The 27779-nt window shown below is 47.0% G+C and overlaps 1 protein-coding gene and 1 long non-coding RNA gene across 19 annotated transcripts in view; one reads left to right on the forward strand and one right to left on the reverse strand.

Annotated features, from left to right (window-relative positions):
- The window catches only part of SVIL (supervillin), a 235007-nt gene that overhangs the window by 10768 nt on the left and 196460 nt on the right, over positions 1 to 27779 (reverse strand). For all 18 annotated transcript variants that reach the window (XM_040451067.1, XM_040451064.1, XM_040451065.1 and 15 more), the window contains 14 exons: positions 23773 to 23920; positions 21658 to 21747; positions 21481 to 21567; positions 20027 to 20204; positions 17522 to 17694; positions 15808 to 15963; positions 14209 to 14345; positions 13489 to 13636; positions 13224 to 13369; positions 11461 to 11636; positions 8630 to 8774; positions 8011 to 8287; positions 2451 to 2602; positions 60 to 165 (listed from right to left, as the gene is read on the reverse strand). In XM_040451067.1, coding sequence (XP_040307001.1) covers positions 60 to 165; positions 2451 to 2602; positions 8011 to 8287; positions 8630 to 8774; positions 11461 to 11636; positions 13224 to 13369; positions 13489 to 13636; positions 14209 to 14345; positions 15808 to 15963; positions 17522 to 17694; positions 20027 to 20204; positions 21481 to 21567; positions 21658 to 21747; positions 23773 to 23920 — 2119 coding nt within the window. The remainder of the gene's footprint in view (positions 1 to 59; positions 166 to 2450; positions 2603 to 8010; positions 8288 to 8629; positions 8775 to 11460; positions 11637 to 13223; positions 13370 to 13488; positions 13637 to 14208; positions 14346 to 15807; positions 15964 to 17521; positions 17695 to 20026; positions 20205 to 21480; positions 21568 to 21657; positions 21748 to 23772; positions 23921 to 27779) is intronic.
- LOC121014658 (uncharacterized) lies at positions 94 to 10116 on the forward strand. The gene is made up of 3 exons (XR_005783338.1): positions 94 to 187; positions 6162 to 6397; positions 9334 to 10116. It is a non-coding gene; the product is annotated as an uncharacterized LOC121014658 (long non-coding RNA).

Below are 27779 nucleotides of genomic sequence, written 5' to 3' on the forward strand. Positions count from 1 at the left end.
GTGAAAACACCTTCTAGGAGAGGGAAACGAATCTTATTCCAACGGTGACAGTGACTTACTTTGTGCGTTCTCTTCCTCCTCTTCCCGCCTCCCGGAGTGTACTACCATTCCCCCCTGGAAACACTGCAGAAAGCAGGGGGGCTCCTTTCCCTGCAGGACCTGGACCTTTCAATGGAAACACATTCCAGTAAGTAACACGTACTGGTTTTCAAAGTCTTAAAAAGAATACCTGCCTAGTAGAAACTCTGAAAAACAGCGAGAAGTGCCCACAAACACCAGTGACACTACTGTTGTGTCTAAAGATAACCACTGTGAAAGGTCTAGGGTACAGCTTTCCTTTCAAAGTATCTTTCAGGTATGTGTCTTTCCCAGACAAAAGTAGGATTGTTGTCCTTTGTTACTTAATACCCGGTTTTATTCACTTGATGTTTTGCCGTCAAAGACTTTGGAAACACAAGTTTTGATATTTTAGTGGTATTCCGTGGTATAGACGTAGCATGATTGATCTAAACAAGTTTGAAACAAAGTCTACCTCTCAGCGGTGAGAACGACTGATCACTTAGTGACTCAGGGGCAGGGGCGGGGGCGGGAGGGGAGAACTGTCTCTTTTGCAACCGTTCCAATAGTCCACTCATGGAACACTGCTCCTGCGGACCAGCCTCCCCTTCGCCTGGGAAGCACTGCGTTAGCTGCTCATAAAACTGGTAGGGTTGACCCCACTCACTCTCACTTTGGCTAGACATTTTCCCTTCACGAGGAAATTGTTTATTCAGCCTGGAAATCGGGGCAAACCGAAAGGTAGGAAGCATTTCTCACCAGGAGTTAACAGATCAACCTCAGGGCCAACTTTGCGTAATTTAGCGCCATTTTGTGGCAGCGTTTTATATGTCTGAAGTGTTTTTACATCCACTGGCTTGATAAAAGGTGGAATGCTCAGACTAGAGAGATTAAGACTCAAAATTCTCAGGGTGATTTTGCAGCCACGATGGAAACATGGCCTTTACAAAAATAAAGGCAGTTGAAATTGCCCACTATTAGGGATAAATTAAAATGCAATGGCCACTAACAGTTATTTTCAATTATTGTATAGTCTATAGTAGAAAATGCGTATGAAGTATTTTTTTAGGGAACAGGATTGGTTCTTAGGAATCTAGAAGGCTAGGTGAACATTAATCTGTTTCGGAGAAAATTCCTCTGTTCTCCTCCCTCATGCTATTGTTAACTACTCCTCCAAGGTAGTGAAGATACCTGCCGTGGTATCATGCTTTCCCAAAACCTTACAGTCAACTCTTCATTACTACAAAGGTAATCCAAACAGCAAAAAGAAATGTTCACAACATCTTGGCCCCAGGGCATTATACAGGCCCTGGGGTTATAATGGCGGATAAAGACCAGCACACAAGGTCTCTTTCATACTTTCTAGGGAAAGAGGGATAACAAGTAAGTAAACGCAATGTCTACAAAATGTAAATGAAATGACAAATGACTACGAAGTGGTTTTAAGTAGTGATAATAGCAGTAAGTGCTAGAAAAAAAAATAAATAAAGCTCAGCAGAGGGGCGGAGAATGGGGAGGGATTTGGATAAAACAGGTGACACTGGAACAGAAACCTGAATCCTATGGAGTTGAAAGTTACTTATGGATACAGGGGAAATGTTCCAGACAGGAAATTGCACAAAGGCCCTGGGGTGGGAGGAAAGAGGTCTGTGTGTCTCAGGAGTGGCAAAAGGCTAGAAAGCCAGGGGGAGGTGGGAGAGGTGTTCAGGGCCAACCACGAAGGTGCTGGCAGATCACCGGGACACCGGTTTGGAGAGCAAGGGAATGACACGGTCCGACGTGTTCCCGAAAAATCACTCGGGCTGCTGGGAGGAATGCAGATGAGAAAACAGATAAGAATACTCATTTTTACATTAATCTCTGGTATTTCCTTCGGACAGATTTGTGTAGGTGGAATAACTGATCAAAGTTTATGAGAATTTTAAGGTTCTTGAGCCAAACTGCTTTTCAGGATGGCTGTTTCAAGCTACACTCCCCAGTGGAGGCATCCTACTGAATCCTTACCCACCCTGGAGCCGTTCTTTACAAAATCCCTACCAATTTTAGAAGTGGAAAACAGCATCTCTTGGTTTTATTTATAACTCCTTGAATATCAGTTAAGTGGAAACTTCAAAAAACCAAACCCTCCCTTGGCGCTTGGTACCTGTCTTATGGATTCGCTATTTACAGATACAACATCTCCTTGAAGAGCATATGACTCCTGACCTGCCAGTGGGGAGAGGAGAGGGGAGGCCCAGCCTGCAGTCTGGAGAAGCCAGACCAGAACTAAAAGTCACTTGTGCGATGCCGTCTTTGTTCACGAGAAGTCAGGGGTCTTCAGGGGACCGGGGCCGCACACCCTGCGGCTCCCCAGGAAGGACGGTTCTCTCATTCAGCTGCTTTCCAGCACTCACCTGGGCGCCCCTCTCCTCGTCCAGCTCCACCGTCATCAGCGCCGACGTGCCCTTCTCGCTCACGGTCGACTGCCGACCTTGCCAGAAGAAGTAGACACACTTCTCTTTGCCAGCCACCCTCGCTGAATGCTCTCCCTTTTGTCGACTTCCCACTGCAAACACAAAGAACCCGAGAGGGCAGGGTAAACAGCCGATAGGCCAAAAGAGGAGCGAATGTATGGCTTTCTTCTCCGGGCTCTGTGAGGACAAAGAGGGAAGACAAAAAGCTTTGGGGCATGGGGCTGAGGAGAAAAACCACCTTTCTTCCAGTAACTGATCCTGAGCCTCCAAACTGGCGAAAAATGATCTAGCCTTCTCGATGCCCTAGGAAAAACACCTGTCATCCTCCAGGAAGGCGGCGGATCACTCCAAGTGTGTGACAGAGAAAGCGGGTGACGGCCAGAGCAGGACCAACGGCTCCCAAAGACAGAAATACATTTTCTGTCTTACGCCATTTTTTTTGGCAGAAGATTAGCTGGTAGAGAAAAGATAGTGAAAGCAACAGCTGGGCTAGCTTTAAGTACAAAGGGAAAATTTAGCCTGCTAAAACGATTCTAGTGAAAACACACTCTGGAGTTTCCACATTCTGTCAGAAATGGAACAGATCTATTGCTGACATACCGCTTTCATAAAATAATCTGGGATTTCAATACTATCTGTCGCTGGGTCCGTAGCCAGGGTTCAGTGCTGGTTGTCCTTACTGCCTGGCACCTCACAGGCATTTGCATTAGCAGCACCCGGCTCACAGGTCTCACCCAAGAGCAGGCACGGGAAGCTAATTGGCCAAGTGGCCATTTTGAAAAGGCAGTATTTCAGACCTCAGCTCGCTGCTTTTCGGTATATACCGCACTCCGGTCTCCTCTCGTTCATTCAACAACCGCTCACTGAGCACCCACAGTGTGCCCGGGACCTCCTGGGGATACCAGAGCTATAATGAGAAGACGGCCCCCCTGCTTTCATCCTAACAGACATGAGCAAGACAGTTTCAGACGGTTGATAAGTGCTCTGAGGATGACAGACGGGGCTGTGACATGGGGCAGGGTGAGTGCTAATAGGATTCCCTGTTGAAGGAAGGCCTCTCCGAGGAGGTGACAATGACAAGGTGACAGGGACTTGCAGGCAGACCCTTCTGGAACGAATGAGGTCAGGAGACTGAGCTGTTACCCTCAGATGCCTGCCTGGGTGGTCCCAGAAAGTGATGGGCAACAGTGGGAGAACGCAGGTTATAACACCCACGCTTGTTGAAAATTAAAGATAATAACTAGGTTCTCTGGTTCTCTGTGAACCCAGTTTTTCCCAGCGGCAGTCCCATTTACAAAATCACAGTTATCTTGAGGTTTGAAGGTAAGAAGAAAGCTCATTTATTTTAAGTTCTCAAGAGGCCAGGGTCATATTTATTTGATTTTTTGGCCTTTTAGCAAAGTACTGTATATATAGTTTCCATAAATGATCATAATTATTCTTGACAGTGCTTTGCTTAAGCACAACATTTAGTGCCATCTTTTGTGGACCTGAACTGGTCAAGTTGGTGTATCTTTTATTAAATGTTCATTTTGAGACAGAGAGAGAGAGAGAGAGAGAGAGAGAGCGCGTGTGAGTGAGTGCGAGAGAGCCCGGGCGCACGCATCGAGGAGGGGGAGGGGCAGAGAAAGAGGTTGAGAGTTGGATGCTTAAGGGACTGAGCCACCCAGGCACTTCAAGTTTGTGTATTTTTTTTTTTTTAATTTTTTTTTTCAACGTTTATTTATTTTTGGGACAGAGAGAGACAGAGCATGAACGGGGGAGGGGCAGAGAGAGAGGGAGACACAGAATCGGAAACAGGCTCCAGGCTCCGAGCCATCGGCCCAGAGCCCGACGCGGGCTCGAACTCCCGGACCGCGAGATCGTGACCTGGCTGAAGTCGGACGCTTAACCGACTGCGCCACCCAGGCGCCCCAAGTTTGTGTATTTTTAATGGATAGGCTATGCATATTCACAATTAGTTTGGAAGCCACTCCATTGAAATTTCTGCTAATTTAGATAGAACAAAAGTTTGTCTTTGATTAGCAATCCCACTCTTCAAAGTAGTGAAAATTAGTCATGTCAGCTGGGGAAAGATGTGCTTAAAACAGGTCACAGAAGTTGATATATATCTTGAAATCTGTTAGCACTTAAGTACATTGTATAAATATATATTCAGGCTTAAATAACCAGTGTTTTACCATCTAACATTCTAATGTGGACTTCGGTATATATATCTAAAATAGAAGTATTTCCTTAAAATATCTCATAATAGTTTTCAGCAATTTTCTTCAGTATGCACAAATTTATTACTATATACAACTTAATTTTTAGTTCATCTATTTTATAATTTTTTCATCAGTAAGAATTTACGGACTGTGACCTTTATTTCACTTTTTATATTTTTTTAATGTTTATTTATTTTTGAGAGACAGGGAGACTGAGCACAAGTGGGGGGGGGGGCGGGGCAGAGAGAGAGAGAAGACACAGAATCCGAAGCAGGCTCCAGGCTCTGAGCTGTCAGCACAGAGCCCAAAGTGGGGCTCAACATGAACCAATGAGATCATGACCTGAGCCAAAGTCTGACGCTTTACCCACTGAGCCACCCAGGCGCCCCCCGACTGTAACCTTAAATAGCCTTGATCAGATGGCTAATTTAAAGTGTTGATGGGGGTGCCTGGGTGGCTCAGTCGGTTGACTGTCTGACTCTTCAGTTTGGCTCAGGTCATGATCTCACAGCCGTGAGATTGAGCCCCATGTCGGGCTCTGTGCTGACAGGGCAGAACCTGTTTTGGATTCTCTCTCTCTCCCTCTCTCTTTCTCTGCCCCCACGCACCCTCCCATCAAAATAAATAAGTAAACTTAAAAAAAATTAAGTGTTCATGCATTATGTCTAAAAATACTTTGAAGAGGACGTTTGTGACCAGTCGTCGTGTTTAGGAGTAACCGGGAACCACGGTTTGAAGAACTGCTCAGGGTCAAGCGGTCCTGCTGCAGAACCCCATTTACTGCCCACTGCGGCCTCCGGTCTCCCTTCCCTGGAACCCCGGTTCGCTTCTCCAGGAGCTTCTCTGTGCACCTGTGCACCTGGCTAGTATCCACCAAGAGGACGGCTGTACTGTTTCTACAGCTGCTGGTGTCTGCTGACCTTGTCCCAGAAGAGCTTCCCGAGCTCCAAGTTCTATGTCCTGTTTGCACGTGCAGCTGTGGAGCAGGAGTGATGAGGAGCTAGACTGTGGTCACCGAGGGGCCACTGTTAATGCCATGGTGCTATGCTTCTCTGCTCCCAGAGGGACCGTCTGGAATCGGAATGCTCCCTGCTCTGACTTAATGCTCTGCAGCTGGACTCCTTCAAAGCTGTAACTTTGCTCATAACGATGCTGCTGGAGCTGGCTGCGAGATGTGCCCTGTGTTTACTGGAAGAAACACAGAAAGTACTTTCCTAGGCCAAATCATTACTTCTTAGGCGGCCTCCAGCAGAGTAGTCTATGAAGGCCTCAGAAATCTGATTACTTTTTTTTTAACTAATTCATGTCGATATCGTTTTATTCATTTATTTCCTATTACTTCTTTTTATAACTAACAGCTCAGGTAGGGAGATGAGTGAATTTCAAATTCTATTGCCCCTTTGTCTTGTTTTGTAAAACATGCAGTTTCCTCTCTGTATTTAAGGAAGGGGAGCTATGTATGCTTTCAAAGCTGGTCCTTAACGTTCCCTGCTGCACAACACCGGAGGTTAGTGGATTCCCACCCGCCAAATCCCCTCTTACTGCCTTTCTTGCCAACACGCGGCACGGATGGTTACTGCAGCTGGACAACTGCACCACCCCAAGGAGCAGAGACTCGCAATAGCGACTCTTTGGGAAGGACGCTTATTTTGGGGAGACTCATGTTATCTCATCTTCAAGGTAAATACAGCAATTTTGCTTTCGGGGCTGAGGGCATCAGTGACGATTATTTCCCGTACCTTGTGAGCATGTGCCAGGCCCTGTGCTAAATTGGACACCTACCAGATTATAATAATCTCTGAGCGGGGCATCATCATCAGACCGAGGCTCAGACAGGTTACGTCCCTTCACCCACTTTGCATGGCTGGTACGTAGGGCCTGAGAGAAGATTCAGACCCAGGCTGCACAGTCCCCGGGCCTGTGCCCTTTCCCCCTAGCCACATGGCCTCCTTATGAAAGGGAAAGGGGCTTTCAGTGTCCTAATCTGGTCTCTCCTAGCTGGGTGACTTCAGACAGGTAACAACTGTGGTGTCCTATTCCTCACTGAGAAATTGGCATCATGACGTAATGTGTCCCAGAGCCACTGGGAGGCACTCAACTCGAGGTTGCAGCAAAACCCCCAGTGCTGTGCCTCCTGGGCTGTGTGGACCTCCGGGCCCGCAGCACCCCGGACAGCTCTGGGCAAGACTGCCTCCTGCCCTGCCCAGCGATGCCCCACACTGGCTGCCCACAGGGCGGTGTGCTGGGCTTCCCCCAAAGCAGCAGGGTCAATCTCAGAGACCCCGGCTCTCCTCCGGAATGACGGGCTTGCCTCTTCCCGCACTTGCCTTATTGTCATTTATTATGTGCTTTCGGAAGGTAGGGTCTGACATATTTACTTAGCCCCTAACGTAAGTGTCTGTATGTAGAGTAGGTGCTCCAGTAAATGCTGCCGGGTGATTAACAGACTTATTTCTGATACATTAGGAAGGAAATCATATGGTTCTCAGTCTGCGGGTATCTGATGAGCAGACAGCAGCCTTCATCCCCTGGAGCTCCAGGGCAGCCACACCCTGGCAGCAAAGCGGCTTTCAAGGGGTAAAGAAACGCTCAGGAGTTGAACGTCAAAATCACAGCATTGTGACAAATCCTCCCAAATGGTGGGGCGGAGGGACCCTGCAGAGGACTGGCTCCTTGTTGGCAAGGAGAAGGGGTTCTCTCTCCAAAGCACACTGGCTTTCCTCCCTCACCCCCTCTAGCACAGAGCCCGTTTCGCTGAGCATTTCACCGACAGGAACCACGCGCAGTTTCGACTGTGTATTTATTCTACCAGATCCACAAAGCCTGTTCGTGCTCTCAGCCTCAGAGGAAACAGCTTCTTTTATTTTTAATAAATCTTTTGTGCATAACTACACCATTTGGTTCCAGTTCGAAATCATCCAGATATACTTTACTTCAGACTTTAATTTAAGCAGCAGACAGCCACATGGTAAGTATCATTTGGAGGCAAATCATCACTTTCCTAGAAAACGTCTGGGGACGGGGAGGGGGCGGGAACGAGGGTAGCAGAGAAACCGTAACGTGCATGTTTAATTTCTATAAGGAAACACAACCTTCCTTAGCAATGCTAGGGCGTCGGGATCCGTCTATAAAGTTTACTAAGGGGTTCTCCAAGCGAACGGTCAGATCGGCACATTCTCTGCGGCCGAAGGCAGGGGCGCACACAGGGAATGGCTTCTAGCGGTGCTAGACTCGCAGCCGCAGAGCTGGGGCCGCCCCGTGTCAGTGTGAAGAAGACAGAAGTGCTCACTGACCTGCGGTGCTCACCATGTACTTCCACTTGACCACATAGGCATCTCCCTCGTGGAACTGCCCGATGCTCTGTTTGGGGAGCCGGCTGTAGTCAAACTCTAGGATGTGCCACACATCCACAGAGACACTGGCGATCTCAAACTGCCTCCTGTCGTCCCCTTCTACCAGGCCATAGCCACGGCCAATGTTCACCCCGTCCAGCACCGTGCTGGTGGTGGTCTGGGGCACCTGCACCATGCGCGCGACGTCGTACGGCTTGGCTTCGGCCCGAGGATCTTCCTATGGGGGAAGGTAACAAGGCTGGCTTGGTGGCCTGTTTCTACAGCCGTTTCCTGCCACACTCACTGCTGTTTCACTGGTAGACTTTCCAGCTCTGTCTCAGCGTTTAACTGCGTTTTGGGGAAAGACTGTGGAGGCCTGAATACCCATCCCACAGCAGTGAACGGGACACCTAAAAGCTGGGGACACAAACTGGACTACTTCACCTCCTGGAGGTAGAATATAATTGGAAACCCGTTTGCTGATCTCCCAGTAAACCCTGGGAAGGCTTTACCTTCGAGGCCTCTTTTGTTGGGACCTAAACCAAAGGCCTGAGGTTTGAGACTAGATTACCAGAAATACCTTTTGCTGGGCAAGTTCGCTGGCGTTCTTCTCATTAGGTCTCTTCAGTTCAGTCCAATCGAGAAATTTCTCTTTGAACAAAATGGTTTCATTGTGTTCTGTAAGTCTCCCGAATATTGCCCAGTCGGGCCGCCCCTGTCCTTTTCTGCGAAGGTGGGTGGGTGGGGGAGTAGACAGGAGAAGAACCAAAGTTAAGCCATGGGAAAACAAAGGAAAGGAATGGAAAACACACACACGTGGCTAGTGAACACAACTCATGATACATTAGTGGTATACAGAACGCATGGTCTGTTTTGTCAGATAAGTGACATTTCAGTCTTTCGGTCTGCAGCCTCGCAGGGAATCGATGCTCCTGAACGTGGGGTGAATCGTGTCAGGTCTGGACTTTCCTTTCATACTAGCAGATTCTTGCGTTTGGGATCCCCTGGGGGCAGCACACCAGACTGGGAGCTGGGAAAAGGCAGGAGCCACACACGTGCCTTCCTTGCCTATGTCATGTGCTCACGGTCGCCTGCAAGGGCTCCCCAATTTTCTGTCTCATTAGCGAATGGATGGGAGGAAGGCGCAGCTCACCCTGAATTCTCTGTTAAGTCCTCTTACAACGAAGCTCTCCGGTCTCCGGGAGCAGAGGAAATTCTCCTCCGTTACTACAATGAGCATACTTTCATAGAGCATAGAGTGAATTTCCACATATTTATTTCTAGGCCACCAGACACGACAGCAGGAAGGGAGAGCACGAGGACACAGAACAGGAAGTGGCACAGCCCAACCTGGTACGTAGCCTCCTGCTACGGCCTCAGGATTTCAGAATTTGAAACTGCTTGGAACGCTGATCAGGCAGAGGAAGGCAGGATTGAGGAAATAAATACATGCTGAAGCGGGTTCGCGCAGGTATCGCCCATCCTTCCAAAACGCTCTTTGGCTGCGAACGGAGACCGGGCTGCGTACACCCCGCGAGCCTGATGAGCGGTGCTTCTGGGGCCTGCTGCCGCCCCTGCCCAGCACTTCCTGTCTCGTCACGACTATGGCTTCTGAAGTCACCCCCACGGCACATCAAGGAGAGTGCCCGTTCGGAGGGAGACCGCCCGGGGGAGGCCACGGCATTCTAACACCCCCACCTCGTACTCTCCCGGGACTCTAGGAACCAAGTATCGGCAACTAAGGAGGATTCAGGACTCCCTTGCAAGGCTGTGGCCTTTAACAGCAAATGTCTGAATGACCATCTTTGGTATGGAGTCCACTCTGCAGACTTGCTAGGATGTCTATAGACAGCACTTGCTTTCAGCTTTAGACATGGATTCTTTCTGGTGGGAGTTGAGCAAGCAGGGGAGGCGGTGGGTTGCAGGGTACGGGGGAAGCTGAGAGCTCCAGGGGGTGAGCTTCTTCCTGCCTCTTCCTCTGCTAAGGAAGGGCTGGGTGCTTAATCTTGGCTGTGCCTTACAACCCTTGAGGAGCTCTTAAGACCTACTGACATACAAGCCCCACCCCACGTGAACTGAGAACACATCTTTGGGGCTGGGCCTGGCACGTACATTTTTGTAAAGCTCCTTGGGCGATTCTGATCTGGGACATGTTGAAAACCAGTGGGTTAGGCGCTGACTCATCTACTCCCACATCTGTGATTATCTCACTGCTATATATGTTATCTATCATATGGATTTTGTGCTTTGGCGTTATTGTTTCTTTTAGTACATCAAATAAAATACTCTTTGCCACCTTGGCTTCATTCCTTTAAACACCAGTTGCTACAGGACTACTTTGACGTTAAATGTGCATTTCGTTAAAACGGATTTGAAAACTTCATCTACGTTGACATAATTTTTTATTGTTTTTATAATAATGATAAAATCAATATTTGATTTTAAAAGAAAACTAGGTAGGGAAGTTGCAACTTGTAGACTAGATCAATGCAAAATATTAAGACCCAGTTGCATGATACCCAATGTTTGCTCTCTGCTGTTAGGTGAGAAATAGATGTGCCACCAATTATGTGGCACACATAATTTAAAAGCACTTCCCCCCCCCCCCCGGTAGTAAAGAAAAACAACAACAGCCCTTGGCATATAAGAATTATTTTTCTTATGATTGTGTTTCTTAGAGTTTGTGCATATTCTGCTGATTTGCCAAAATTATTTTTTTTTAATGTTTGTTTATTTTTGAGAGAGTGTGAGCGGGGGAGGGGCAGAGAGAGGCGGGGACAGAGGATCTGAAGCAGGCTCTGCACCGACGAGGGGCTCGAACTCAGGAGCCATGAGATCATGACCTGAGCTGAAGTTGGACGCTTAACCGACTAAGCCATCCAGGCATCCCCAAAATTACTTTCTTAAAATAGTCCAGTACACTGTAGGAAGTATTAAAATTACAGTCATTATTTCAGTACAACACCTTCCCCCTCACTCTCTGTCCCCCAAAAGGCATAAACGTCATCTACTGCCAAACAAAGGGTAAATCGTGGAAGCTACGCTGGAAAGGTGTGAAATGAGAAGGAAAAATGTTGCTTTTGCCCCTTCAGATCCATGGCTGAATTCCAGATCCTGGGAAGCTTTTCAGATCAGCATGTAATTTGCTTAAACAATTGCTACTCATCTGCCAGGGCAGCACCTGGAAGACTGCAGGTGGGAACAATTTGCGTGCCTCCAGACACAGACTAGAATGCAGCGTCCATATTTCTGTTGCAGTTAGGCGAGAGCTAAAAGAAATGCTCTTTTTGTGAATATACAGGGTACCGCCTGCAGTCAGTTATGAAAAGGAAAGCCTTTGGAGAGCCACAGTAGGTGAGCACAATGGGAATCCCCTGGCCCTTCCCCACCATCAGCAGATGCCCGGAATACCTGGGAATAAGCGGATTGCACTCTCCAGGGTCCAGGGGGTTGATGTCACAGTTCTCGTAATCAAAGGTGCCATTCCATAAATGCTTTGCCAGCTGGAAAGCTATTTTCCGTTGTGCTAACGTGACTTCTTTTCCATGCCACACATACACTTCACTACCGAAATCAAACACCAGTACCTGGGGAAACGGCACAGAAGATGTGGTTAATGTCAAAGCCATGCTCCAGATGAACCACGGTCTCTGCGGACACTGAGTTGAGCGGGTGAGGACACAAACCCTAATGGAGCCATCAGTGCAAACATAAAAAGATCCAGGGGTGGACCAGCTGGCTCTGCCCTGCTCCCCCTAGTCTCTACCCTGCAGGTGGGATTTCTATCTTGTCCTGAACTCTCCAACTCTGTAACACCCCTCATTCATAAAAACAGTTATTTGGCTATGACTTCCTATCTTCTTTTCTTCTTCCTTGTCTCCCTCCTTTGTTCATTCATTCACTTAGCATATATACAGGCCTTCTCACATGCCAGGCACTGAGGACCAGTGAGGTCTTCTCTCCTCTGTTCAGTTCCAACACCCTCAAAGGGAGAGACCGTATCATACTTCTGTTTACAGTAGAGATTTACGAAGTGTTTGCTGAATGAATACGTGAATGTAATGCTATTTCTTATTTCCATGCCTTTGGCTTATTCTTTCTTCCTAGAATAATTTCCTCCTTCATGTCCAGCCATCCAAATCCTACTCAACTCCCAACCAGGCTCAATTTCACCTTCTCTTTAAAATTATTCCTGATTATTTCTTCCCTGTGATTTTTGTTCTCATTTAAATGCCCATATATATCACACACTCCATCTAGGTGTGGATTACATCCTTTCTAGTACTCCTCTATTCAATGAAACTTAAGGTTCTTTTGTGTCTTCCACTTTTTTCTCAACATGTGCAATACAGAAGGGTAATGACAATGTATGTACTGAGTAAATATTTCCCAGCGTGAGAGAAAAAAATCTAGTACATCACTTGGCAAACCCAAATTATATATACATGCATCTGTTATTCCTGAAACTTCAAGACTGCAAAAATATAATGTTCATAGAAAAGCAAGAGATAGGGCTAAGGAGTATTTACATTTTATTCCCTGTTTATATTGAGATATAACTGACATACGGCACAGCATAAGTTTAAGGTATAAGGCATAATGACTGGACTTATATAAACTGTGAAATGATGACCACAATAAGTGAACATCCAGCACCTCATACAGATACAAAAGGAAAAAAATACAAAAAGAAAATATGGAAAAAAATTACATTTTGCCTAAAACAGAAAAGGCTTCAATGCTCCATGACCCCTCTGAACAATATTCTGAATTCTGTATTTGTATTTAACATGGCAGCAGTGGTTTGAATTCACAAGTAAATGTCCCTTAAAAATATGCCACTCTTCAGGGCGCCTGGGTAGCTCAGTCAGTTAAGCGCCTCTTATTTCGGCTCAGGTCATGATCCCAGGGTTCGTGAGTTCAAGCGTCGCATCGGACTCTGTGCTGACAGCGCGGATCCTGCTTGGGATTCTTCCTCCCTCTCTCTGCCCCTCCCTGACTTGTGTTCTGTCTCTCAAAATAAATAAATAAAAACTTAAAAATAAATAAGTAAATGTCACTGTTCAACAACAGGCACTAACACTGGCCAGCGCCTATCGGGCGCTTACGATCTATTTTATTGGGCAGCCCCGTGCAAAGGGTTTCTCAGTGAGGGTGATGCCCGGGCACTGTACCTCTTTTGACTGTAGAAGGGAGCACTTTGGAATTTTCCCCCAGTAGTCGTCATCAGGAACAAGTTTGTCATCCATCAGACGGTAAATGCAGTTTGTTTCAATTATGGCTGTCTCATAAAGTTCGTCTTCTTTTGGGTCTCCGGCGGCTTTGGGAGGAGAACGATAAGACAGTCTGACATTTTACCCTGAAAAGTGGCTGGTTTAGAAGAACGAAGTAGGGGGGAAGAAAAGTCTCGTGATTCTCTGAAATACAGTAAACTCTTACACTGGTAACTGGTTTGGCCACCCAGAAGCTTCCAGAAGTCTTTGGCTGCATGAGTGTGTGTATTAATTCCTTCTTCGATAGTCTGGATGTAAGTAGCTCTACAACCAAGTTCCCTCTTTGTCTGAATTAAACCCGCAAGTTCTGAGGCCTGGAAAAAAGGAGGAACACAGTTACCTGGGTAGGCAAGCCTGTGGCTAGGGTGGAGGGGAGAAATGGTGTGTCTGCAAGGAAAACCGGGTGACCACAGGGGCTGCAGGCTCTGGTTGTTGGCTATTTTCGGCAAGGTGGAGAAAACGTACGGGGGGTACAATTCTCTAGAGCAACAGCTCTTTGTTTTCAAATCTAAGAGACGGCTTGTGGAGTTTTTGATAAATGCCCATTCTCTGGGCTTCTCTCCAGGAGATGCTCATTCAGCAAGTCTGAGGTAGCATTTCATAGATACCTGGGACAAACGGCTTTGAAGTGATACGCCAGTTCCTTTCACACGGAATCGGACTTAAAATCTGGCAGGAGGGCCAGAATCCTTCAAAACATCCCACTCAAGCAAATACCTAATGATTACTTGTTTGAGAGACATTCGGCAAAAGAAATACTACCCATCCCTTCTCACTCGATTTCGCATCTGAGAAGCCCTTGTAATGATCTAGCAACTGTGGAACATTCTATCGGGTGTGCACAGGAGATGCTTAACGGAACAGTTTTTATTTTTCAGATACCAACCTTTGCCTTTTCTATGACATTTGCAAACTCTCCTACCCACAGGAAGCAGTGCTGGGGAGAGAGCAGGAGGAAGCAGTCCCCGCTGTTGAGCGATGAAGCTCGAGGTTCAACCAGTCGTGTCTGCACGTGTCTTCTTCCTGTAAGGCGGGAGGCAAAGAGTCACCATCTTCCCAGACAGGAGACCTCTCCAAGCCACAGGAAGGACCAGGAAGCACCTCCGCTACAGACTTTTGCAATTCTAAAGACTCTTGTCTACCAATACCAGTTCCGTGATGCGGGCTGGTGGAAGGGGGCTTCGAATGTTGGCCTTACAGGTTACTCTCCCTTGCCAGTGTTAGGACACCCGCTGGCGTCCTTTTACAGCAAGTGTGTGGATTAACCAAGTTCCCTCCTCCAGGAAAGTTAGCAAACATGTTCCTTTTCCCTCTGTAACTCCTCTCCCCGTCTCTTTCTCTTGGCATGGCCCACCTCCTACATTTCATACCCTCTGCCAGCCGTGCTGCAGGTGAGGACATGCCTTCACACAGCATCTTCCTCCTGGGGGCTTTCGTGCCACACCGAGGGCAGTCTTAGTGGGGATCAGCTAGGAGGGAAGCACTGCTTTGTGCTGCTTTCCACACCTTCTCCTGAGTGGCCGTTGATTTAGACCTTTCCACAGTCACACGGACAGTGCTGTCTCTGGGTCAGAACTTGGGAAAAGAGGGTTATTTGTGCTTGTGGCATGTCCTCCGAATGCACTGAAAAGGCCGGTGCAGAAACACACGGGACACCCTCAGTGAAGGGTATTTTGTCCATCCTCCCCTCGCTGATTACTCTAGCAGTAATTGTCTCTCCTCCTAGCCTGCAGCTTCTCTGGTTGTCTCCCTTGCCAGTGACAGAGGGGGTGTTGGAGTGGAATCCTGGTCGCCCTCACTTGCCTCTGCTGTCCCTGGATTCCTTCTCCAAGAACCTGTGTCTCTCCTTCTGGCCCACGCTGATGTTGCTTACCTCAGCCAGGAGAACTGAGTGGAGAGAGCCACCACGAAGGCTGAAGGGGCATCTGGAGCTGCGTGACAGTGCGGAGGCGGGGCTCACGGGGCTAGGGGAGGCAGCAGCAGAAGCTGAGCTTCTAGAATGGGAGAGACCTGGGGGCAAATCCAGCCCTGCTACTCGACAGCGGCTGTGACCCCAACCAGGTCACTAACCTCTCGAAGTCTCAGTGGACAGAGTATCTCGCACCTCAAGGAATTTTGAGGACCTCAAAGAGCACGCGTTCCCTTCTGCTTACGGTCAGGACTCCTGACGTCACCAGACTAAAACCCCTAGTCAACGTGCGATTCCTCTGTGCTGCTTTTATTCATTTATTTATTTTTTTTAAGTGATTTTTAAATTTTTTTTTTTACCTTTATTTTTGAGAGAGAGAGACAAAGTGTGAGCAGGGGAGGAGCAGAGAGAGAGGTAGACACGGAATCCGAAGCAGGCTCCAGGCTCCGGGCTGTCAGCACAGCGCCTGACGCGGGGCTCGAACTCACGAACTGTGAGATCGTGACCTGAGCGGAAGCCGGACGCTCACCTGACTGAGCCACCCAGGCACCCCTCCTCTGTGCTGCTCTTAAATACCTTTAATCTGTAACAGCATCAGCTTCTTGTAGGGCACCGCGCTGTTGTTGGAATTCTGTTCGGTCAGGTTGACGCTCCGCAGGCTGACGTTGCTGAAGTTTTCTTTACTGGCTAAACCTGCCAGGGTGACTTCTGAGAAGTTGGAGTTGGAGGACACTGGGAGGGTTGAATAAGGAAACAGTGTGGGGGTGGGGCGTGGGGGAGCAAGATGGGCAGGTGAAACGTCAATGTTTACAATCAGAGATTCAGAACCGACTACCTTTCTCTTTGAAACTTAATCCTGCGGGGGAGAACGTGCCCGGGTTTGGTTGCCTATGCAGTTGGGTGTTGAGGCACCGTACCAGGGTTTAACCCTGTATTGGAGTAGACACACGTCGCACCTCGCCTTGCAGAGAGACAAGAATTGAGAGACAACGTGGACCAACTGCTGTACTATAAAATCAGGAGCTGGACTCGTGTGTTGCACTTCCACTGAAAGCTGTTATAACTCCTGACAATCTTTAGATGTTAATGCAAATGCACCCCAAGGAAAACCACGAGACGTATTTTAACAAAAGTCTCTATACATAGGCACTCTGTAGGGATGGCTTAGTCCTAATCTTTCTCCTGGAGGCAAAATGATCAATTAGCTGATCTCCTGAGGTCTTCCACCCCAGGATTAAGACCGTAATAACAAGATGCTGGGTTTTCCATGGCACCAACAGATGTGTACGTGACATGTGTCTATCGTCACAAAGCTATCCCCAAGCCCCCGAGAGTGGAGGTAGAGGAAACGTACCTAAAGTTTGTGCCAGCAAGCCTTTATTTCTTTAACCGATTGTTTAAAAAAAAAAAAAAAAAAAGCGTATGTGCTAGAGAGAAATTCAGCAAATTGTTTTGCTGGGATTAGGCTCTTTCTCACGCTACTTGACAATTCGTATGGCATCGCGGTTTTGACATATGTTCTCTTAGTCAATCAGTTACAACGAAAAGACTCAACCCTTTTGTGTAAATACTGAGTCTCTAAGAAAAACTTTAGGAAGTAGGTTCATGAGTGCTGAAGGAAAATAACAATTATAGCGAGAATATTCAAACTGGCAAGACTGTGTATGCCATTAGCTCCACCAAGAAAACCACTGTTTCAGAACTATGGAAGCCCATGTTACCAGGCTGAGCAAAGCGGAGCGTGGAGCTCTCTCCTCCCTCCCATTCACTGCCTCCACCCCCAAGCCCCGGCGCTACCCAACTCACATCCCCAGGTCCGAGGCTCCTGACAGAAGCAATCTGGAAAGCATTGTTTTATGCGTTTAATAATATGAAAATCTAGGATCAGGAAAAGCAGCAGTTTGGGATGTTTTCTCACGAGAGATCAAATGATTTGCTCTTGAGCAAGATTAAGTGGGGGGTGACCATGTTTGGGCTCTGCAGAGCTGAAAATGGGTTCAATTACAAAGCCCAGAAACGTCCTTTTCCAATCTCTTGAAAGAAAAGTCAACCAAGCAGGATAATTTAAGTTAACCAAGGGAACAGATGCTCCACGCTGTTAGAATTTCTGGGAAAAGCCTTTAAATTCCAGGCAGGTGTGCACAGCACATGTGTGTGCAAACTTACTCATTTTTATGTGACGAGTGTCTTTTGAGCACATTATTGGCCTTAGCAAGGCAGAAAGAGAGGATTCAAATCACCTAATCACCAGTTCCGAAGCAGGGGTAGGGTGGTGGTTCCACATACTCACTCTTTTCTACTTTCATCCGCTTTGACTCCATGAAGGCAACGTTTAATCTCTGCTCCGTGTATTCCTGAAGGAGATCTTCTCTGGCTGCCAGCATTTTCAACGGATTTTTGGAAGCCTGAACCCGGCGCTTGGGCCTTACTGCGCGCTTGTGCTCGGCCACAGAGGAGGTCAACCTGGGGAGCAAAGTGGAGCTGTGACCTCGGTCTGCATATCATCCACACCTGGTTTATTTGGGGGTCTCTGACCCGAAGCGACGGTCTCTGCAATGTCACTTCCTGATTTTGTTGTAAGTCTTACAACTCCCCCTCCTGCCCGCCACTCCCCGACATGGAGACAGAATCTTGGAGATGGAGATTGATCCAAAATCCCAGAGGCTCTCCCCACACCACGCCCTGTGGTCTCTGCCTGGGGGCACGTCTGGTGCCTCATGGGGCAACTCATTCCATTACTCGATGGCTCTGGAGGGTGGGAAGTTCTTCCCCACCCTCTTCAAACCCACGGACTCTTCCTAATATTCCTGTTGGAATATTACACATATGTACTTCTGTCCCTGGCGAGCCCTTCAGGGATTTACAGCCAGCCCTTGCTTCTCGACTTGATTCTCTTTCCTCCATACTAAACTTTCTCTTGACACAACAGTTTTCCAGTTTCCTTATGAAACCCCCCCCCCCCTTAACTAGCCTCCTCTCAGCCCTTTGCGCCTTTCTGAAAAATAACCACAACTTTGAAGAGTATGTTGAAATAAAGTAAGCCCACGAAACCAACTGTAACCGCCATACACACACTCAGCTCTCTGGGGCAGAGCAGACACGGGGAGGTGGGTGGGCCAGTCACACGGTTTCCTAACAGATTCTGCTGCTGCTCTCGACTTCGAACTGCACGGTCTCTGTGCTATCGTATAATATATAATATCGTCTTCTGTGTGTGTGTGCATAAACGTAGATGTACATATGTTTATATATAATGACTTAAGCAGTGACATTTGGGATGGGAGAAGATGAGAAATGGTTACATAGCCATGTGTGCAAATACATAAAATATCATTTAAAGGTGGGAAATGGAAAATTCTTCATTTAAAAAAATGTTTAAGCTCATTTATTTTGAGAGACAGAGAGACAGAGAGAGAGAGAGAGAGAGAGAACGCAGATGTGTGCGTGAGTGGGGGAGGGACAAAGAGAGAGGGAGAGAGAATCCCACGCAGGCTCTGAGCTGCCAGCGCAGAGCCCGACATGGGGCTCGAACCCATGAACCGTGAGATCGTGACCTGATATGAAATTAAGAGTCGACCCAACTACTGAACTACCCATGTGCCCCTGTTCGTTTTTTTCTTAAGATAGAAAAAAACTGACAAAACGGAAATATGCAACAAATGCATCAGGAGCAGCTTAAGGAAAAATGTAGGATAACCACACAGACTTCTAGAAGAGACTGTCACTCTGACAATCTGTGGGGAAGAGACAGATGTGGTCGGTAGCTGTGGGCTTAGCCTGGCCAGCATATATGGTCCCTGGTTTCCGATAAGAGTACCTGGACTCTGGCTCTGGCTCTGAAGGGCATCCAGAGACCAGCTCTGGGGCACCTGGCATCTTCCCGTCCCTTAGCCACAATGACCGCTGTAGGGCTGGGCTCAGACCCTAGAAAATCAAGCCTGGAACCTGTGCTGGAAGGAACAACTGGGAAGAGAAGCAGCCTATGCTGGGGTGGCCACGGAGCCGAAAATTCCACAGCTGGGGTGGGCAACTCCCGCAACGCGGTGATAGCTTGGCTGGAGCAAAGCAGCCCCACGGAAAATGGAAAAGAGAGAGACTTCCTTCTGAGGAGCCTCTGGAACCCGAATTCACACCTGCACTTTTCAGCGAGTGAACCCGTAAATCCCTCCACACCTTTCTTTTGCCACAGTCAGTTTGACTTGGGCTTCTTTCCGGCACCTGCAGTGAAGGAATCCTAACACCACACCTGCTTTCCTGAGGTGCGTTAGCCATGATCCTGTGTGAAAAGAGACCCTTGGACATCAGAGAGAAGACTGTCGGGCCTATTAATTTCATAAATTATTGTAAGTTAAATAACACGCTTTACTGATGTTCTAGTTAGTTGTATGAGTTTGAGCCCATGTGATCCAAAATTTTTTCAGAGCGAGGAGTAAGTGAAAGGTATAGAAATCTTTGCTAAATTGAGGGGTGGGGGCAGTATCTAAAAATCGGCAAAACAAGAATCAGTTATGTAACAAATCCAGTGAGATTATTTTTAACGGGCCAGAGCAAACATGTGTGGCACACACTGTGTATGCCAGATCTCCTGCCTGGGCGCACATTCACTCTGGAGCGCCCGTGTTTTCCCTACCCCACGGTGCCACATGGCTGGCTCTGGAGAATAATAATTTGGCTGTAATGAGTTCTAGTCGTAGAAGGAGATACAGTGAGAGAAGACCCTCGTGGAAGTGCTGTGTGAAGGCCGAGGTAGGAATCCGATCTCTGTGGGTGAAAGATAGAAACTAAAATAACTCACTTAGGGGCGTAAGGGTCGAAAATGACATCGAAGTCCTCGTCCAGCTCCACGGGGCTTCTCGGTAGAGTGTAGTCCATGCTGCGGTAAAACCTGGCAAAAGTTTCGTCATCGTCCAACTTCATCACCTCTTTAACAGATTTGCCGGTGACTGTGAGTACAGTTTCCTGCATCCCACCAACTATGAACAAGTGCAGCAAATAAATGACGTCAGATTCGTGTAAAAACACTACTCCAACTACGCCTCCCGATAGCTTAAAAATGATTCCCCCCACCCACGTTCCAGGAGTGGAGAAACATGGTAGTGATGCCCAGGGCTCTGTGGATGCTTCCTGGGCCTTATTGGACTTGTTGTGAGAGGACTTCTCGTCTGAAAACAGCTGGCACCATGAGAGCGGTAGGAGGCAGGTACTTGTTCCTTTTGCTACTGGAGGCAGAGCCAGCCTCGGCCTAATTCTAGATCAGGAATCAGTAAAAACTTTTTCTGTAAAGGGTCACGTAGTAAATATTTCTGGCTCTGCATGGGAGGCTATATGATGTGTTGCATGCATCAGCTCTGCTGTGCAAAAGTGACTGCTGACAATACATGAACAAATGAGCATGCTTTCATTCCAATAAAACTTCAGGAACAAAAACAGGTGGAAAGCTGGATTAGTTTACTGACCCCTGGGCTAGATCACAGTCACAGATACATAGTAAGCTTTGAGTTGTTTGAATGTCTTGCCTTGCCAGTTTAGTTATTACCTTACACTTTTATGTTTCTGGTATAAAGTGCTTTTCTGTATTATTTCCAACCTATTAGGGAGTCACTGTCAATAGTAGTGACTCCTAGTGCTTAGTATTTGATCAGTTTCAAGTACTGGACATTTTTATTAAGAGATGAGGCTATTTCTGCATATTATGCTTTTACTTTGTATACTTCATGAACTTCTGTATTGAAATATTCAACATTTATGCAGAAATCACTTGCAATAAGATATGTCAGCTGCTACCTTATTAGAAACTGATATATACTATTTAAATTCCATCAGGCCTAAGATCATGTCGATTTTGTGTAATACCTGCTTTCAAGTATAAGAGCCACATTACCAAGTTCACAGTCCTGACTGGATGACATCCCAAAGATTGAGACTCAGAAGCCAACCTTATTGGGGGTCCCCAATCTAGTACATTATGAAGTGAATCAGACCTTGGTAACCCAATCATTCTTGACTTCCTTTTTAACATCATAAGAAAGATCATGCTTTCGCTATTAATTGATGAAGTCAAGTCGAAAGAAGACAATTTAGCTGAGAAGAAGAAGCAATCAGATTTGTGATTTGGAGATTTTGAGAGAGGAGCAGGGTTTTTTTTTTTGTTTTTTTTTTTTTAGGTTTCCTTAGCTGCTCATTGAAATCTGCACCACAGAGCGCTCTAAGCATGAAAACCGAAGCTTCCCTCCAGCTTCTGGTATGTACCTTTGTTATTCAGCCTTCTTAGAAAGGTTTCCAGTCTGTCCAACTTCAGGTCCGATTCCAACTGCATGTCTGGTCTGGCTTCGATATCTAGGCAAGTGGAAACCATCCATGAGAGGTGCAACTCACACTCTTCTGATCTGAGACCCACCGGTCCAACTGGGTACCTCAGTGACTTACCTTCCAAGGGTTTAGACACTGGCGTGGTGCCCCTCGTTTTATTGCAAATAGGAGATGCCACTGGAGTTATGGCAGTGGGTGATGCCAAACCTGTAGAACATCAAAGGGGCGATTTAGTATCTCTGGATCATTTCTGGAGATTCCCAGGACCCTGCTGGCTATTAGTCCCAATGTAGATTTTACACTTCTAGAACTTACACACATGCGCGAATGTGCACGCACGCGTGCATTCGGCAGGTGCCATGACTATGTAGGACCACTGCAAATGTGGATAGAATTTTATAGTTTCTAGGGACTAGAATAGGTGAGAAGCTACTACAATGAGGACATGTGAGAACATATGCCCATAATCTGTAAATGGAATAAGAGTGTACAAGAGGCATCAGAATATACTTGAACAAACGGAGTGGTGGGTTCTGAAGCCCCTTTGAGGCGGTGGAGGTGGTTCAAGAGGAAGTATATCTGCACCATGTCCCATAGAAGAAGTGGAGAAAGGGCCGTGTCACAGTAGCGGGCTCGTGGCCCCTCACACTGGAGTTTTCCCGCAGGCGGGGATGCGGTGGGGGCAGTGTGGCCTTTGCGGCATCCTTCGGAGTGTGATTTTATTGAGCAATAGCCCAAGGAGTGCTAACCTTTTAGAAGAAAGACACAGAAGAGGTTACACTTAAATTGATTTATGATTGTTGAAGGGTCACATCCATCTGGGGTGTGGCTGGGAACTAGCGATATGCTTTCACATCTATTTACCAAGAAGCAGAGTGGGGAATCTTTTAAGAGTGTAAAGGTGGGGCACCTGGGTGGCTCAGCCGGTTAAGCATCCAACTTCGGCTCAGGTCATGATCTCATGGTTTGTGAGTTCAAGCCCCACATTGGGCTCTGCACTGGCAGTATGGAGCCTGCTTAGGATTCTCTCTCTCTCTGCCCCTTCCCCACTCTAACTCTAGCTCAAAAAAAAAAAAAAAAAATATATATATATATATATAATATATATAAAATATATAACTAGCTCCAAGATAAACTATACATATATACACACACATATGTACATATGTGTGTGTGTGTGTGTGTGTGTGTGTGTGTGTGTGTGTGTATGGTGTAAAGGATGAAAGAAAGAGATTCCAGCACAGAGAAGGTATCTGGTTGGGACAAGAAACCTTAATAAAGGCAAAGATGAGCACTTTGTTCCTCGCCTAGGTAGAAGGGATTGATAAGGAAAGGAACCAGTGCATTTACCAAGAACAGAATGAAATGTTAATGTTCACAGTATTCACTTGTAATAAATATGAAATCATCAGATGACATTGCCCTTTTAGCACCCCTCAGAGAACCACATCTGGAGAATACGTAACTAGGTGCCTGTCGCTTACAAGGAAAAATGAATGAATGAATTGCTTTGCTCCTTCCTCCTGTTAGCTGGAGAGGGATGTGGAACAGCATAAATACTGCAATGTAGTTTAAAGTTTCAGTCTTAGGTGATATTCTGAAAGTATTTCTCGGCAGGTGCCTGTATTTGCTTGATGATGTCAATAAAAATTTAAAAATTTACTTCGATAACCCGACCTGCTGAAGGTTTCTATCAGCGAGGAAGCAAACGTTCTTGAGAGATAATAAAGTAAAAGTTGGTATCACAGGCAGTACAGGTGCAGCTCGCCATCACCTACTAACAGGATGCACAGGAGAGGGAAGAGTCCCTTAGCACAGAGATCACGAATGCTGAAGGGAGCAGAGGGGCCCCAACTCCTGGAAACCTGGCCCTCTGCACCGTCGGGGCGCCCCCTGCCATCCGTTCAGGCAGCCGCACAAGAGCTCCTAGCAGTGGGACATCTCTATCCCAACTAAAGACCAGGGTTTTTCCTTAGGAGGGAGGACATGTAAATTTAGATGACACCAACAAGTCAGCCAGAGAAAAGACAGATATCATGTTTTCACTAGGATGTGGAATGTGAGAAACTTAACAGGAGACCACAGGGGAAAGGGAAGGGGAAAATATAGTTTAAAACAGAGAGGGAGGCAAACCATAAGAGACTCTTCAACACAGAGCACAAGCTGAGGGTTGATGCACACCCGAACCTACGCGCACACGCGGAGCATGTCCACCCCTCCCCCCGCTCTGACCTTTCTTCACCATCCTGCCGGCCACCGTGAACTGGGTGGAGTCGTTGGCTGCTCCCTTGCCTTTGGTCTTCCAGGCTTCTTCTCTCACAGTGATGAGGTGCTTCCTCTCTTCGATAGTCATCTGGCTCTCCCGACTTTCTGTGACCCGCTGTTTGTAAAGTGTACCGGGGAGGAAAGGGGAGAGGAAAATGACAGAGACGTGAATTTTAGCAGGTGGCATCGCGTGAGCCGAAAGTCAGGCAAACAAACAGGAGGGCTACACTCTCCACAGACGTCTGTCACTGTTCTATTGGAAACAGGTTTGGCTTCCCTACTTCCAGCTTGGGTCAGAGATCGCCATCAAGAACAATGAAAATTTAGGTTAAAACTGTGATTTTTCTTTTTTCTTTTTTTTTTTTTTTCCACTCATTTGTTTGGAATACTGGAACACCAAAATGATACTTGGGAAAAATCAACAAAAATAGACTGTCTTCATGCCACGAACTTCACAGGGTTTTAAAGTTGCTCTGTTCTGGGCCGCATAGGTGGCTCAGTCAGTTTGGTTAAGCGTCCGACTTGGGCTCAGGTCATTATCTCATGCGAGTTCGAGCCCCGCACCGGGCTCTGTGACCAGTCAGAGCCTGGAGCCTGCTTCGGATTCTGTGTCTCCCTGTCTCTCTGCCCCTCCCCCACTCACACTCTGTCTCTCTCTCTCTCTCTCTCTCTCTCTCTCTCTCAAAAATAAACATTAAAACAATTATAAAGTTCGTATGTTTTACCTAGCTAAACTTGGCTGATTAGGAAATTTTATCCCTATATAGTTACAAAACACATGGTCAATCCAGAAGAACACGGTCAATTATGAAGGAGAGAAAGCTGATTAGGAATAAAGTACGCTACAAGAGGGTTTTCTGGAACACAGCATGCTTTTTCTGAGACAACTATGTTACATGGGCAGCTAGGCAGTTCAGCCCATGAAAGGGACTTTTAGGCCCTCGTATATCTGACATTGAGGATACATTGTACTCTAGACATAATCTACATATAGAAAAACACTTCCACCTAAAAAATATTTTCAAAAGCTTCTAACTGAAAGATACCTGCCTCTTTAGTTTCTAAGCCACTGGACTCATTTGGTCTGGGGGAAAGAGGCTTAGGGGGACCGAGGGAGGCCAGGAGAGGGGTCTCCAGAGAGGGGTGGGCTGAGAGGAAGGGAAGAAGCAGAAGGCTGGGCTCAGGACACTCGGGGCCAGTGCAGGGGAAGGGGTCGGCCAGGCACAGAGGGTGTGGATGATGGTGGTGGGGGACACTGGGGCGGGAGGCCTTCGGTGGTGGTAGGACAGAGTTTGCCTTCCCTTCTCCTCCTCCGTGATGCTCTCCTCTCACTACCAAACCCCTCTCCGACAGCGACTTGGAATCGGGGCCCTTGCGCAAATCATGAGTGGGAAAGTTCAAGAGGGGTGTCTTTAAATTTTTTTGACAATTTGTTTTGATAAAATTGGAAATGTATCCAGTGGCAGGGGGCACGGGCCGGGGAGAGAAGCAGGGGCAGGGGCAGGTGCTGTGGGAGCGAGTGTTGAGGAGGGCAGAGAGGAAAAGCCTCCTCCTAAGCAGAAAGGAGCTTCCCTCGCTGGCTGTCCGCCCCAGGATGGCTCCCACGGCAGGGGTTCTAACACTGGCGTGGCCTCCTGGCTTTGTGCATTTGCTTTCACCTCAGCCTTTTCTCAGACCCGAGGTGTGCCCTATCCTGCCGGGGCCTTTGCTTGTAAGCTACAGATAAGCTTGCCTTAGCCTCTGCTGGCAGTCTCCCCAGCAACTCTTCCCTTGTGGGAAAACCGGGAGACCCCCGAGGGGCAGTATGTCAGATTCCGTCCCTCCACACAGCCCGTCCCACTGTGGCCAATTAGCTTCCGTTAGCTGACCAGCAGAAAATAACTTCCAGATTCATTCGGCAAGAAAGCAGAGATGGGCACAGTTCATCCTCCTAAAACACTGGAATGATGGAGGTTGATGCAGGACACGGTTCCTTCCCTCCTGTCCAGAAAAGATGTACATAAAACCACATCTGCCCTGACAACATATGGTTTCAGCCATGAACATGGACTTGTCCAACATCTAGTTTGTGAATCTTTTACAGACGTCTTCTACAGAGCAATCACTGCCAGAAGGGATTTTGAGATCCTTGGTAATTTAGGTTAAAAAAAACCCACACCCTTTTCCTGAAGAGATAGGACAACTAAAAGCAATGCCTGATCCTGGCTTGGATCCTAGGCGGGGTGGGGTGGGGGCTAAAAGGGACACGGTTGGGGTGGAAGGGTGGGGGGGGGAATGGACACAGTTGGAAATGGGCTGTGGATTAAACATTGCATCAGTGTTGAATGTCCTCATCTGGATCACATTACTGTGGTTACGGAAGTAAGCCAGACTGAGTATATGCCCCCAAATCTCATACATTGAAACCTAAGCCCCCGTGTGACGTATTAGGAGGTGAGGCCTTTGGGAGGAGTTAGGTCATGAAGGTGGAGCCCTCCTGAAGAGGAGTAATGCCCTCATAAAGGACACCCCACAGAGCCCCCCGCCCCTTCCACCATGTGAGGAGCAGATGGTCGTCCAAGAACCAGCAAGAGGGCTCTCAGTAGACACTGAATCTACGGACACCTTGATCTTGAACTTTCAGCTTCCAGAACTGTGAGAAATCAATTTCTGTTTATAAGCGACTCAGTATATAGTGTTAGGGTACCCCAAACTATCTATCTATCTATCTATCTATCTATCTATCTATCTATCTATCTATATCATGTATATGTATAGGAGACAGAAGGGGACAGGAGGAAGTCAGCAGTGGGGGCTGGGGTTGAGGGAGGAAAGGAAACATGAGTGGGGGCAGCCAGAAAGTGCCAACAGTTGGTGGCTTTGGTAAGGAGTAGATGACAGTGCCCTATCACAGTAACTTTTTTTTTTTATCAGTTTTAAATTTTATCCAAATAAAATATTATCCAAAAGTTAAAAAGCCTTTTCCTTCACTTTCCCACTCATGGCTGGGGGGATGACCCTCATTCCAAGGAAGTCTCTCAATCACATACCCTTATTAAATAAACTATGCCAGGAAGACCTCGTCAAAATTCAAAAAAGATAATACGTTTTCTTTGAAAATGAAGTTTCAGGAATGAATTTTAATCAAATCAATATAGCATTTGGCTTAAAGCGTTTTAAAAAAGCATATGAAGCACCAAGAAAGTTTGCTTCTCCAAAGACCCAGATATCACCAGTTCTGGTGAACTTGGTGACACATCTCCAAAGTCCTGGGTGTGGTTCATGACTCAAAAAAATGGCATCCCCGAATCAACAACTCCGTCTCCCAAAGCGCTCAGATTCCCCTGGAGCTTCTGGAAGAACGTGGTGGATATGAGCCCTGGAATGATACAGCTGTTGTAGGACTTAAAGCTTCCAGCAGTTTGCCGTATCTTTATTATGGAGTATTTTTTTTCACTCCCTTCTCAATATTAAGATTAAATGTAAAAGCTTTTGCCTCTCTAAAAGTTTTATTTTAACTTTGCCAGTTATTGAAATTGGTTTAGGGTCCCTACTTGCTTTATCTGACTTCAGATGGCTCTAATGGGGTATACAGCTTATTGATTCACTGAAAAAATACAGTTTCTCAAAAGTTGCTATTAAACTTTGAACTCAAAATGTGAAAACAAGATACACATCTTTGTCCATTTACTTTTTTAGCTTTAAATTTCATTATTGTCTTGTCTTGGTTTTCCCTTGTAAGGTTTTTTTTCCTTGTTTAGAGAAGGGCATAGTATTGTATCCTAATAAGTATTGTGCCATTTTCCAGGCTTGTGTAGATTGACTGGAATAGTGAGAGAATTGGGGAAGAAAAGGAATAGAAGCCCACCTGCCTTGTCCTTCACTCTTTCAAATGCAGATCCCATGAAGGTGGTGCCCAGAGATGGAGACAGGGAGGGGAAGGAACAGTGTGTGTGTGTGTGTGTGTGTGTGTGTGTGTGTGTGTGTGTGTGTGT

This window comes from Herpailurus yagouaroundi, unplaced genomic scaffold (genome assembly GCF_014898765.1).
Source record: "Herpailurus yagouaroundi ecotype Mexico unplaced genomic scaffold, PumYag 203, whole genome shotgun sequence".
Taxonomy (NCBI): Eukaryota; Metazoa; Chordata; class Mammalia; order Carnivora; family Felidae; genus Herpailurus; species Herpailurus yagouaroundi.